Consider the following 14020-nt stretch of genomic DNA (forward strand, 5'->3'; position numbering starts at 1 on the left):
CATTTTTTGTATTATTTAATTTCATTTTTTTACTTTTGTGTAGTGATTATATTTTTGAGGGCGCTTCGTCTCCCTTGAAGACTCCCTTGAGGACTCTTACATATAAATTTGCCTAATTTGTTTATAAAATATTTATAACCATGAATGCTGTCTACTTTTGTTCTTCTGAATTTGATTCAAGGTGGCTATAAAATTTGTAGAGCGCTACAGGAAGTATATACAGTATAGTCATACAGACTGCATACAAAAAAGGGCATCAATGAGTAACTATTATGCATAATTTATACAGAGAGAGAAGCCGTATTTTCTGAAATGAGAATAATAATGTAATCGCTTGTGTACTCTAACAAAATCAGTTTGCTCTCAAACTCCAAGAGCTTTGCATGGAAGCACTGCAGCTTGCTAGTATAATAGTACTCGTAGCCCATGAGCACAGTTACGCAACAACCTCTGATCAGGTTGGCCTCGTATAAAAAGCAACCCCACAAAAAACATGCATAATAGGGACACACAGTAAACTGCCTATCACCAGAAGCAAATGACGGGAGCTGTTGGCATGCTGCAGGCTGGCACATCACATGTCAGTGTTTCCAGACACCAGCATATAAACAGCCCCACTGTTTCCTGACTGTAACAAACGCTTAAGCTGACAAACAGGACAAATGACTGTCAAGGATCCAGTTGTATACAAGTGACCGAACCAGAACAAGGCCGACACGTCAGGCTGATCTGGAGACGTGACCCTCGGCCTGCCCGTGGCCAAGAAGTTCATCCGCCCCTTCTGTAAGAATGCGATAACTGCGGATTTAAAAGCTCAGTCGCACGTGTAGTGAGCCTGTCAACCAAGATACTAACGCATGGCTGTTCGGCATTCACAAACAGTTATTTTTCTGTTGATTTGTTGTTGTGCCGTTTTGTTTTCCTCTGACAAATGCCATGAATTTCACTCCAGGGATAAATAAAGAATGTCTGTCTGTTTTTCTTTATAGTCATTTCAACAACAAAGCCTTTTATTTCAGTCCAATGACTGCTGCGTTTTATTTTTTCGGCTGTGTATCATAACTGTGCCAACATTTTATCATTGTCCTTGTTGCAGAATACAACAAATGGATTGCACACTATAGTTTAAATTACGGTACTTGTATGTTTCATACGAGTTATAGATGCGAAATTAACTTTCAAATATACAGACGTAAAAAAACTAACCAATTTTCCAACACAGTTGGTTTTATTTATAAGGATTATGGATTTGGGTTCCCAATATGTTTAGAGGAACAGAGAGATTAGCCTTTTCATTTCACACACACACACACACACACACGCACACACACTCCCCCTTTCCACCCAACATCATCATCATCACAGTCAGATACACACTCAAAGAGCAAAGGAAGAACCATCCATATGCATGCCATCTATATATCATATGAGTTACTTATTCCCTTTGAACTGTTTTACCTTCAGACAAAGGTTCAGCTGTTTGACTGACAGAGGAACTGAGCTTTACCTTTTGAAACCAGCTTTCGCTGAAGAAAAGATTTCCATCACTTTTCAGGAAATAAACAATCCGGTTCATAAATAATGAAAAAAGATGATTCATTAATTGCCATGTGAAAATATACTACGTTGTTTTAATTACTTATTGATTATACTAATGCATTCAAATAGGAGGCACAAATTATTGTGCTAGGGTGGACTACTAATGAGAATGTATATGTGGTATGAGAACGAAGTGTCACAGTGCCCTCTTGAGGTGTAACTCGTACTCCTCGTTTCAAAGTTCAACTTTGTAAAGTCAGGCACCTCATAGAATATAAAACAAGTCATATCCTGCAGTTGCATTTAGATGGTCCGCGCATTATTGATGTACAACCTTATAAATGTTCCAAAACTTAGCGTATATATCGCTGGCGAGCTTTATTACTTTACCTCAGCGACTGCGGGATGGAATAGGCCAGGGGTGCTCAACCCTGTTCCTGGAGATCTACTTTCCTGCAAAGTTCAGCTCCAACCCTGATCAAACACACCTAAACCAACTAATAAGGATCTGAAGGAGCACTTGATAATTACAGACAGGTGTGTTTGGTCAAGGCTGGAACTAAACTATGCAGGAAGGTAGATCTTCAGGAACAGGGTTGAGCACCCCTGGAATAGGCTAATGAAGAGACCTGAGGAATCAAAGCGCGAAAATAATTGAAGGTCGTCTTCAGAAACTGGAGACGAGTTAATATTTGAAACGTAGCGTCTCAGAGATTTGAATGACATTTGCTAGCAAGAAAACTCTGGCAGGCTGACAGCGTCCATGTGTCACAGGATACGAGCGCACATGAAAGATTCATTTGCATCACTTCCAGAAAATGCTTTTGTCGCGCTGTGGACCTACAAGCGCTCTAAAAAATATGAGTGACATATAGCCGCCAGGGTTTTTATTATTTTATTAAGATTTCTCCTCCCTGTAACCCCAAAATGTCCTAAAAATTCACTGAGGCAGACTTTTAAAAGAGGAAGTGCTGTAGTGCAGTGAATTTGTCCTGAGGTAATAGGATTGGGACACGCACACACACACACACACACTAAATGAAGGTGTTTGAATACTTTATGGATGCTCTGCATATGAACATTTATGGTTTATGGTGTTGCATATAGCAGATAACAAGTTCGTGTTCCCAATTGTGGAGCCTTATTTCAGTTTTAAAAGCATTTTAGATGAGCACACAATGATGAAATTCATTCCTGCACAGTTGTTTTTGCTCTTGATCTAAACTGAACTGTCAGATTAAAGGCTCTCTAACGAGATATAATGGCTGAAAAGCTGTTTATGATGTAATATCTGTTAGTTGGCAGATAGCACAATAACAGAATAATACATGCTGCTGTAAAGATACTAAAAGTAATAATGGCAGACTCTCATGTACAAGCTGCAGATGGGAGATTGCACAAAAATTGCATAAACAGATATTTTTGAAAATTCCAATGTGGGACATTGAAAAGATAGTCAAGACAAAACACATTTATTAAAAAATAAATACGTAAATAAATAAAGCAAGCAAGGCTGCATTAAACTGATTAAAAGCAACAGTAAAATGTTTAACATTGTTACAGGAAATTCATTTCTTTGATATTTCTATTCACCAACCCCGAGAGCACACATACATCACAGAGATGTCTATTTGACGTCTGCATTTACATCTGGAAGATGTATTTTTTAATGTTTGCTCACCTGCAATACGTCTATACGTTTCCTATCAGACGTCAAATACATGTCTATTATATGTCTTTAAGATGTTTATGATTTAAAACTAACATCTTACAGACGTCTGTCAGATGTTTGTACACGGCAAATGTTTTCTAGATCAAGTGATCTTTAACAGACATCTGGGAAATAATTGCTAGAAAAAAATCCACAGAAATATTTTGCAACTGTCTTTAACATTGTTAATAAAAAATGTGTCTTCTGCTCCAAATCAGCATATTAGAATGACTTCTGAAGGAGCATGTGACTCTGGAGACTGAAGTAATGATGCTGAAAATTCAACTTTGCATCATATGAATAAATTGCATTTTAAATATATTGAAAATAGAAAACAGCTGACCACACATTTTTTTTAACAGTATTTTTCTTTCACACCAAAATTAAAGTCATCTCATAATATTAACTTAATTGAAAGTCTGTCAGTGTAACATTTTCTTTGAAATGCCTTGAAGTTGAAAGTTCAGCACAATTAAATTGTATAACCGTCAAATGCCTACGGATGCAGCCTAATAAAAAAAAATTATCAGGAAAAAAAAAGGCTAATTTCGCTAAAGTATTTTAATTACGTGCTTTAAATAGCAATTAAAAGTCAATCTTCTACTCAGGGAATTGAGGTTGGAACTATAATTATATTCCAAGCAACAGATATGGTGAGATTCTGGATACATACAAGATCTTCAGTCAGTTTCCTGGAACAAACTTGAAGCAATGTTAAAAATTACATATTTAGCAATTTACATAGTCAGCAGCTGTTGGCACAAGGCAAATACTTTTTTCATAAATTTTTATTAGAGAATTTTTAAAAATGTAAGTAGCATTTATAAAACATCCATCAAAGAACAAGGGTACGAGAATCAATTTATGACAAAATTACAGCAAACTAAAAGTATAAGCATATATATATTAAGTAATAATAAGTGCTGCCATTGTAACAAGGGAGTTGACTATAGCTACTCTTGAACTTATTTCATCAATTGCTCATTCCACAAAAAGCACTTTTGGTTTTGTTTTTAAGTGTTAGTCTGATTATAATTCCTGTTGTGCAAGTATAGCGTGCAGTAAAAAAAAAAAAAAGACATACCTCAAGTCTGAAACATCTGCTTTCACCAGTCAAGTTCTGATTGCATTTCATTTGTAAAACATCTGTTAGAAAAGGCAAAAACTATTAGTGCAAAACAAGGTTTTTTTGACATGTTGGTGCTATTTTGCAGACTTCAAATTAATAAACCATGCAAAGCTTAAACTATGTCTTGCAGAAACAACCAGGTCGATATTTTAATGAAGTAATGAATATAAATGCATTGTGCAAATTCAAAACACACAATTCTTTCAAAAGCAAACTGAAAAGAATATTGCACAACACTCATGACTACCATAAAGAGCACAAATGATGCACAAATGATTCACCTGTTCATGCTGCTCCTGTGTATCAACTACACAACAGATTCCCATTGTAGAAGTGCTTGGGTGTGAAAAAAGAGGGATTATAATCATTTATTATTAAAATAAAAAAAAATAATAAATCAGGAGGTCAATGTTTGTGCTAGGTTGCCATTAGAGAGAAACAAGTCAGAACACGTTTCTTGATATTGAGGTAAATGTGGGTCCCTAGTAACCAGAGCTCTCTCTGGGTGACCGTGCTGTGTACTAATAAACAACAGCATAGGAAACTGACACCAGCCAATCAGCTCCTCTTAAAAAAAAACATTATATGGCATTTAGGAAACCAAGAACAAAATTTAAAAGAGAAGGCAGAAAGACAGAATTTCACCTGTACTGTAAAAGCAGAAGAGCCTGAAAATAATCATTTATTATACCTCACTCACAAAATAAGACAGAGTCTTTGCAGCAGAAAACGGTGCAGAAGAGCATTTCCTTCAAGAGGAGGAACAATTTTTTTAAAGGGGTGTCTCAAGAGCCACAGCTCAGGAACACATTTCAGTGCAGCAAAGAACTCAAATTAATGAACCTATACATAAGCATACATAAATTAAATTATTACAAACATTTCTATTAGCTGATAAAATGTATACAGAATATCTCAGAAGTCCATAAGTAGTTGTTTAAATTCCAAACCCCCAAACTCAACCCTTAAAACACAGATGTGTTATTTTGCTACCCCACATGTGAGCGAGAACCTCGCTTGCTGAGTCATAAATAAAATTTATTAATCAAGAAACATATTACAATATTGAATTTGAAATCAAAAGTTTCAGAACTCTGAGACAAGGCAACATAAGCATCCCGAACTTCATGTGAGGAGAGGAGGTATATCTGCAGTGTCTCAGCTCACGTAGGTCAACACAACTGACTGAATAGGCTCTCTGCACACCGGACACAACTTGTTCCGGTTCTTTAGTTTCTTGGCGCAAGTATAGCAAGCCATAAGGTGCCCAGTTCTTCCGTGGACAATGCAGCCGTTCTTGGGGCGACTTTGACAGATGACGCAGGGCTCAAGGCAAGTGGCAGGCAGGCAGGCCTCTAGGCTGTTGTAGCGCTCTAGCTCCGGGGTCTCTTCCTGGCTGCTGCCCCCACCAGAGGAGGTTGAGGGCTGTGATGTCGAGGTCTGAGAGTCGGTCATTGAGCCGGAGGGAGTGGAGGACAGAAGTTCTTCTTTAGCGGCGTTAGGAGATTGCGAGCACTTGCCATCGGGTACGTCCACTCCTTCATCTGTTTCTGGAAGTGGGCTTGAGGGTTTGCAAGGAAGCAGTTTGTCATCTGAGGCTGAGCTGGGAGTTGTGGTGATGCTGGTGTCTTCTGTGCTGGGTTGAGTGTTAGTGGAGGTGTTTTCCCTGTTGGAGTGTGTTTCTGGAAGCCAACCGGGTCGAACTTTCCAGCAGCTTTTGCAATGCCGAGGAAGAGGAGGGTTGAGCTTGTCACATTCAGCACACCTCCAGTAGTCCTGAGTGAATACATTTTTACTTTAGATTATTACATTTTCTTGATTTTTTGAAATAAAAGAGCCCGTTTAAATCGGTGGGACTTTTCAGTCTAAAAAATAGTCCTATTAAAGTCAGCATGTCATGTACACTACAAGTCATAAGTTTTTGAACAGTAAGATTTTTAATGTTTTTAAAGAAGCCTCTTCTGGTCACCAAGCCTGCATTTATTTCATTCAAAATCACAATATTACTTATTCTGCTTTATTTTTTTTTCTATTTAAAGTAACTGCTTTCTATTTGAATATATTTTAAAATGCAATTTATTCCTGTGATCAAAGCTAAATTTTCAGCATCATTACTCCTCAGTGTCACATGATCCTTCAGAAATCATTCTAATATGCCGATTTGCTGTTCAAGAAACTTTTTATTATTATCAATATTTAAAACAGATGAGAAAATTTTCTTTAAGATTCTGTTATGAATAGAAAGATTCAAAGATCAGCATTTATCCAAAATAAAAAAAAAAAAAAAAAAAACTTTTGTAACATAATACATTATAACATTCAAAAGCTTGGAGCCTTGGATGCTTTAAACTGAACAAAAGTGATGATGAAGACATTTATAATGTTACAAAAGATTACTATTTGAGATAAATGCTGTTCTTCTGAACATTCAGTTCTGAAAAATATCTACTCAGCTGTATTCAACAACATAAAATATGTTTTTTTTTTTTTTTGAAAATCAGAGTATCAGAATGATTTCTGAAGGATCATGTGACTGAAGTAATGATGCCAAAAAACTGGCTTTGAAATCACAGGAATAAATTACATTTTAAAATATATTCAAATAGAAACCAGTTACTTTAAATAATAAAAAAATATTTCAAAATTCCACTGTTTTTGCTGTACTTCGGATCAAATAAATGCAGGCTTGGTGAGCAGAAGAGACTAAATCATTCAAATCTTACGGTTCAAAAACTTTTGACTGGTAATGTAATTTCTTAATACACATTCTTGGTCGTATCATGTACAATTAATCAATGGACAAAGTTCAGAAACAAAATGTCATCATAATCTTTCAACAATATGTAATAACTTGCGGCATCTCTGAAACAGCTGCTCTTTTTGGCAGACTCACAAAAGCTTTTTCTTTCACCCCCAATCTTTTCAGAATTCAATCTAATCCTGACAGATAAATGTCCAGTTCTTATTTGAAAAACATCAGGTTACATACTGCCTCAGTTATCTCTGTATCCTCATCAAACGAATCTTCATCCTCAGCAATGATTGTGACTTCATACACCTGAGCAAGCAAATACAGAATTGCAGTGAGTTGAGGACTATAAAACAGGTTTGGTTAGTCAGGTCATCAGTTAATCTCTCTCTGAATAGAACAGGAGTTCAAGTTGAAACCTCATTCTCTCCTGGCAATGAATCCTCATCGTTCTCACTGTAGGCATCGGAGTTTATGGACTCCACCTCAAATTCCACACTAAAGTTATCGGAGTCAGAATCTGAGCCTTCACTTTCATCACTGCCCTCACTGTGAGAAATACCTACATCCTGTAAAACAAACATAACTCTGGTTAGAAAGGGCCAAATGACAGCACAAAGAAGTTGAAGTTTCTGGTAAACCAAAAAAATGTGAATAAACATTAAAAGGTGCTACTCACAGAGTTGCTTTGTGCGTCCGAAGACTCGCTGTTCCCTCTCTCCCGGTGCAGGCCGCCAATCACGCACCAAGACAGGCTGTCGTCAAACGTCAAGGAGAAGCTGTCTGACTTGTGCCTCTTCCTGCGTTCTCTGGGTTCGTCTTCAGCTGAAGTACTCTCTATTGAAAGCACAAAAAAATAATTTTGACACAAAAACAAGCCACCTTACATATCAGTCCAAGGGTTGCTTTGTAAGTGAACAACACTGCTCTCTGGGCTTTACAGACATTTCTAATCTGCTTGTTTTCTTTGTTAAACACAAGCTTAAGTGTATACTACATATCGCATTAGTGTAAATCAGTTTTTTTTGCTGATGTTCCGGTTACAGGCTCTCAACTTTGGACACTTATGGGCCAAGCAGGAGCAATGCTCAGAGCAATAACCCTGTTTTAATGGTGCATCTGGTGCAGCTTGCTCAACAAACTGCCTTTGTGTGCATAGCTGAGGTTTAAAAATGGGCCATTGAAGAGTCCCAGTCATCTGAGCACATTCTGCACAGCCTCCAGATCTCAATGTCCTTTTGAGATGTTTACGGTGACAGAGAGAGCAGTCATTATGGTACCACATGTTTACCCACATACAATCCTCTGTCAGGACTGAAGGAATGGTACAAATGATCCATCATGAGGGGAAAGTCTTCCCTGCTCTTTGGTTGAGACTGATACAAGATACAAAGTAGAAATAAACAGTCCTTGAAAAAAAGGAGTCGCCACAACCTTTCACAAAACTCCCACTAAAAATAATCTAGCCTGAAATCATGAAATCTAAAAAGGCATTTTACTGAATGCCAAATTTAATCCAAACCAACTGATGTTAACAAGTGTATCAAATTGCAGTTATTTTTAAAATTAATTAATTAGTTGACTATAACTGTACCAGGCAGCTGGCTAGAAAAGAAAAAAGAAAAATGGGCAAGCCCATCCTGTTCAAACAGGAAAATACGTCAAGACTGCAATAAACAACTCTATCTGAAATCCCATCTAACCCAGCTGATCAAGCGTGTGCTTTCATACACACATTCGACAGGACACAGCTGGTGTGTGTCTTTTGCTCTGTGGCTTGTGCGCTTACCAGGATCACTGCTTCTCCTCCTCCTGCGCTGCTGTTGTGAGGTAGATGAGCGAGAGTCTGAATCCGTATCCTAGAACAGACAGTGGGGTTTCGGTCATGCTTCAATCTCAAACACAGCAGGGGCTCTATAAAACCCATTCAAGCACAAACACAGCACTACCAGGGCAACTCTGTGGAATGGGTCAATACTCTATGGTTCTAAGTGTGTGAACATAAAAGAACGTTTACCCCGGGCCCTCGATCAGGTTCACTTTGACTCCTAGGTTCAGAAAAGGTAGACTGAGTATCTGCAAAAGGAAACAAAGACAGTTTTAACACAAATAACATAAGAACATACATAAAAAAAAAATTGTAATAATCATAGTACCTGGATTTTTCACTGTCACAAGGTTTCTGTTGATCATTGCAAAGAGAGCTCTGAAAAAAAAAAAAAAAAGATAAAATTACAAATGAAAGTTTCATTTTCATATAGCAAATTTCACTTTCAATTCTTATTTTTAAAAAAACACCTACACATCATAAATGTATAAAACATGTATGCTTTATGTGATTTTTATCTACACTGGCCCCTTATTTGTATCCAAAGGTATCCGAATGCTTTCTGCAGTCACTTGATATTAATAACAGGTGACAACAGACCCCTTTTAGAGCTAGTAGCTCAAATGTCCCAGAAGCTGCACCTGCTTTAAAGCCCCACCCTGATATTCCCAGAGGACATTTGTACTACAGCTGCTCTGGCTTAGAGAAGTTAGAGGGAGTCAATACACACCGGGGCTCTTTGACTGAGAAACTTTTCACCCCGAGAACGGCACCAAGAGCATCCTCTCCGCAGTGAACAATGTGTTGCTGCTGCTTGTCGTATAACTCCTTGCTCATGATGTACTTCCCTAAATAAAACATAACCTAAAAACACAGAAAGAAAAGTTGTTTTAAGATGAACAAGGAAACCATTTCCTGAAAAATATTGAGTGCTGACAGAAATAATGGTAAAGATGTGGTTATTTTTTCAATATAGATGAGTAATACATTCCTGTTAGTCACAACCACAACTTCCACCCATAAAAAAAAAAAATGAGTCATACATAACACTAAAGTTGACAACAGATGAAAACATTGCAAACAACATCAAATATAGAGTAAAATGGCATACATAATGTTGTACACAGTGAATCAAAGTTAAAAATTAGATTTTGTAATTGCTGAATAATGGCACATGCCCATGCAAAAGCAGCTGGCATGATGTCAGCACATTTTATATATGGTTGCTAAGCTGTTCTGAGTGGCTTCTTACTCAAAAATGCCCACCCTAAATGACTCATGTCCCTCTTTTAGGTTTTTTTTTCTACAGACTAAATTATTTTAGTCTGATCACTTATAAAAGTAATAAGATGCAGTATTTGAACTGTTTTTGATCTGTAGCACAAACTGAAACCTAATACTTCGGGCTAGAGTTTGTTTAAATCCCTAACCTTAAGAACGAACAATGGAAACGCCACAAATAAAATGTAACTCTGATCAAAGGCAGTAACTAAATATTATTCACCACACACTGCTCTACATAATTTACACTAAATATATGCAGGTTTAAAGAGCAGCAACAAATAAAACTGAAGAAGGATTATTTTTAGCCATCTAAGTCAAACACTACTGGCATTTGACCATAAACTCATTATTTCAGAAACTGTCAAATAGGTGTCACTGCCATAAGTGCTTGTATGAAAAATTATACACACAACACACATTAGGGTTCAGCATTACTAACACAATAGGCATAAATCCAATTATATATACAGCTATAAAGTATGACATACACTACTGTTCAAAAGTCTGGGATCAGTAAGATTTTTTTAAAGAAATAAATACTTTAATTCAGCAAGGATGCATTAACTTAGCAGTAAATACATTTATAATGTTACAAAAGACTTTTAAAATAAATGTTCTTAAAATAAAAATCAGCATATCAGAATGTTTTCTAAAGGTGTATGTGACACTGAAGACTAAAGTAATGTCTGCTGAAGATCAGACATGGATTTAAATTTCATAAAAATGTTCAAATAAAACAAAATATATTTTAAATTTAAATAACATTTCAAAATATATTTTTTTTACTGTATTTCTGATCAAATAAATGCAGCTTTGGTAAGCAGGAGACTTCATAGGAATACATCCTGAAAAAAAAAATTGTAATCACAGTTTCCACAAAAATGTTTTTAACATTAATACTAAAAATTATTACTTATTAATTAATTAAATAAAAATCTTAAGCATCAAATCAGCATATCAGAATGCTTTCTAAAGGACTATGTGACACTGAAGACTGGAGTAATGGCTGCTGAAAAATCAGCTTTGCCTTAAATTCCATTTTAAATATATTCAAAAAAACTTTTAAATTTAAATAGTATTTTGATACATTACTTCTACTGTATTTGATTAAATAAATACAGCTTTAATAAGACTTCATAGGATATCTTCCCAACCCCAAACTTTTGAACATTAGTTTATATCAAATATAATAGACTTAAAACTGCTGAAAGATCTCCTCACCTCCTTCATGGTGAAAACATCTTTATCTGCACCTGCATCCTCTAACAAACTTTTCAGCTGCATTTTTGGCCTTACCTAAAGTTACAATAAATAAACACTCAGTCATTTTAAGGTATAAAACAACTTAAATTCACAGAAGCACACCTTGAATGCTACATTACCAGTTTTTCGTTGTCAACCTTGTTGATCTGAGAACTGCTTAAACAACTTTCTGTTGCCATATTGGTAGTTATCTGTAAAAACAAACAGAGTTAGACTTTTAAACAACAATTTAGAGTTAATTCACTACACATGCAAGCTTCAGAATGAATATTTACCTGTGCAAATAGAGGTAAAATGGCTATTCTAGCTAATAATCTTCTATAAAAACTCTGCAACCTGTACATAAAGTGCTTGAGCTCAGCTCTGGGTTAGTGAGGAGTGGGAACCAGCTGAGAGCCGGTCTATGGTTTAAATAGACGCAGAGAGGCATGTCAGGGCTAGAATCCACCGCACCGATCATCATGTCCTGGGCGGGTTCGGGCATGACACGTCTAAGCGTGACTAGTTTCAGACGCCTAGCGGTGGTAGACTCGCTTTGCTGAGCTGTCTGACTGTCGGTGATCATGTCCGGGCATGTCCCGTCTCACTACACCCGCCCATTGCTGGCTAAGCACTTGGATTTCGGGCTTATCAGCCCAGTAACAGGTGAAATAACGGAGTGTTTGGACCAAAGCGATGACCCTCGTGGATTATTAGCTCATCAGTTAAATAAACGCAAGCCAAAAAGACCAAAAGTTCTTCATTGGATGGATGGAAGTCCTTCAAGTAAAGCTCAAAATGTCTTTGGACTACGACAGTGCCATGTTTATTTCTCTGAAATGCTCAGTACACACAAAACACAACAACAATCTCAAGTTTGTCGTCTTCGGGATTTATAACTGCCATCTCTATCCATGGGAATATCTCAATTCAGATTAGCTGCACATATATTAGTAAAACCTGGAACTTCAAATGCTTTTCCCCCTGAGGTAACGTCAACATGAAACATGTAAATATTGTTTTACGCAACGCTCGACGTGGTTTAACACATCATTTGTTTGCAATATGACAATTAATACTGATAAATGATATGACAAATAACAAAAAGTGCGTGGTGTGCTTTTCTCTAGATATGATGAAGCCGCGGTTTTGTTTGTTTACGAAATACTAACTTACACATCAATTTCGTTATAAGTCAATTAATTATAATAGTTTTGAATTCACAACATACATGAGTATTGCTTAACGTGGAGCACTGCGTATTTGAGCAACGAGACTAAGCTAACTTATAGTAACAACGCCATAAACGCCCGCACTCCCAGATGCCCGTTTCCCGCTGTGGACTCTGAGGAAAACCCGAGGCTGCAGTAGGCCGCGGTTCCAACGCTAGCGCAAGGCTAACTGAGGTACATTATTTTAGCCGACTAAACGGACATTAAAGCCTCATACGGTGTTAAAATTATGCGTTGGAGCGCATAACAATGTTACGCAGATATTTACAGCTCTATATGTGTAATAAATATATGAGAAAGTGAGAAAATAGCTAAAATGAAAGTGCCCATGTCTTACCTGCTGGTGACCGTTGAGCATTTCGAACTCCCTCTACTGGCGCCTGTTTGAATTTGAAATGTTCTAGCACGTGCGATAAGCGCGCGGTGTAAACATTACACAATACAAACACAGGAAGGCGAGTTTTATATCATTTATAGTATATACATTTCCTGTTTTACTGTTGTTGGGTTAATGCGAGTAAAATAACCGAGTTTGGCAATGTAAAATTCGTTGTATATATAACAGCATTCGTATGAATGCATGTGTTGTTGTAAAAAGTTGTTGATTCTTTATTTTAGTGTTGCATCACACTGAACCAGTTTTAGCTCCGCGTTAATACATCAGGTAATATGTATGAAATTCATGATAAATAAATATCACAACAAAGTCGTAGTAATGCCAAAATGTATTTTAATTTCGCTATATTAGCTGCATTTGTTATCTGCTTTTTGTATTGTAAGCAGAAATGCATACTAGTAATCAAAAATTAAGTTTTGATATATTTACGGTAGTAAATTAACAACATATCTTAATGGAACATGATCTTTACTTAATATCCTAATTATTTTTGGCATAAAAATAGTTAAAATTGACCCATACAATATTATTGGCTATTGCTACAAATATACCCGGTGCTACCCCTGGCGAAAAAACCAGCATATGCTGGTAGGTATGTTTTGATGCTGGTTTAAGCTGGTCCTTTGCTGGTTTTTGCTGGTCATGTTGCTGGTCAAGGACCAGCATAAACCAGCAAAGGACCAGCTTAAACCAGCATCAAAACCTACTAAACCAGCATTCCAGCATCAAAAGATACCTACCAGCATATGCTGGTTTTTTCACCAGGGACGTACGACTGGTTTTGCGGTTGAAGGTCACAAATATATTTTCAGATTATTTGCGATATTTAGTATTTAATATACAATTAAACTTTAACCTAATCCTGTCGGGTTGAATTCAGTACATTGTTTAACTGTAAAGATTAATCAA

At 36.7% G+C, this 14020-nt stretch overlaps 1 protein-coding gene across 4 annotated transcripts; it reads right to left on the reverse strand.

The window, feature by feature from the left end:
* Positions 1 to 4313: 4313 nt before the first annotated feature.
* Positions 4314 to 13145, reverse strand: mdm2 (MDM2 proto-oncogene). 4 transcript variants are annotated; one of them, XR_007827598.1, is made up of 12 exons: positions 11779 to 11966; positions 11623 to 11694; positions 11462 to 11536; positions 9687 to 9820; positions 9285 to 9334; positions 9146 to 9204; positions 8918 to 8987; positions 7808 to 7965; positions 7548 to 7697; positions 7369 to 7437; positions 4661 to 6155; positions 4314 to 4396 (listed from the first exon to the last, which is right to left on the reverse strand). XR_007827598.1 is itself a non-coding variant. In XM_051107840.1 (11 exons), the coding sequence occupies exons 1-11, from the start codon at positions 13070 to 13072 to the stop codon at positions 5538 to 5540; spliced, it is 1476 nt and encodes a 491-aa protein (XP_050963797.1). In that variant the 5' UTR covers positions 13073 to 13145; the 3' UTR covers positions 4314 to 5537. The 4 variants fall into 4 exon arrangements, 3 of the variants coding, with proteins under 3 accessions (XP_050963797.1, XP_050963796.1, XP_050963798.1); XM_051107840.1 differs by lacking the exon at positions 11779 to 11966 and adding an exon at positions 13052 to 13145 and having other exon boundaries at positions 4314 to 6155; XM_051107839.1 differs by having other exon boundaries at positions 4314 to 6155.
* Between the last annotated feature and the right edge of the window lie 875 nt (positions 13146 to 14020).

This window comes from Labeo rohita, chromosome 4, assembly GCF_022985175.1.
Source record: "Labeo rohita strain BAU-BD-2019 chromosome 4, IGBB_LRoh.1.0, whole genome shotgun sequence".
Classification (NCBI taxonomy): domain Eukaryota; kingdom Metazoa; phylum Chordata; class Actinopteri; order Cypriniformes; family Cyprinidae; genus Labeo; species Labeo rohita.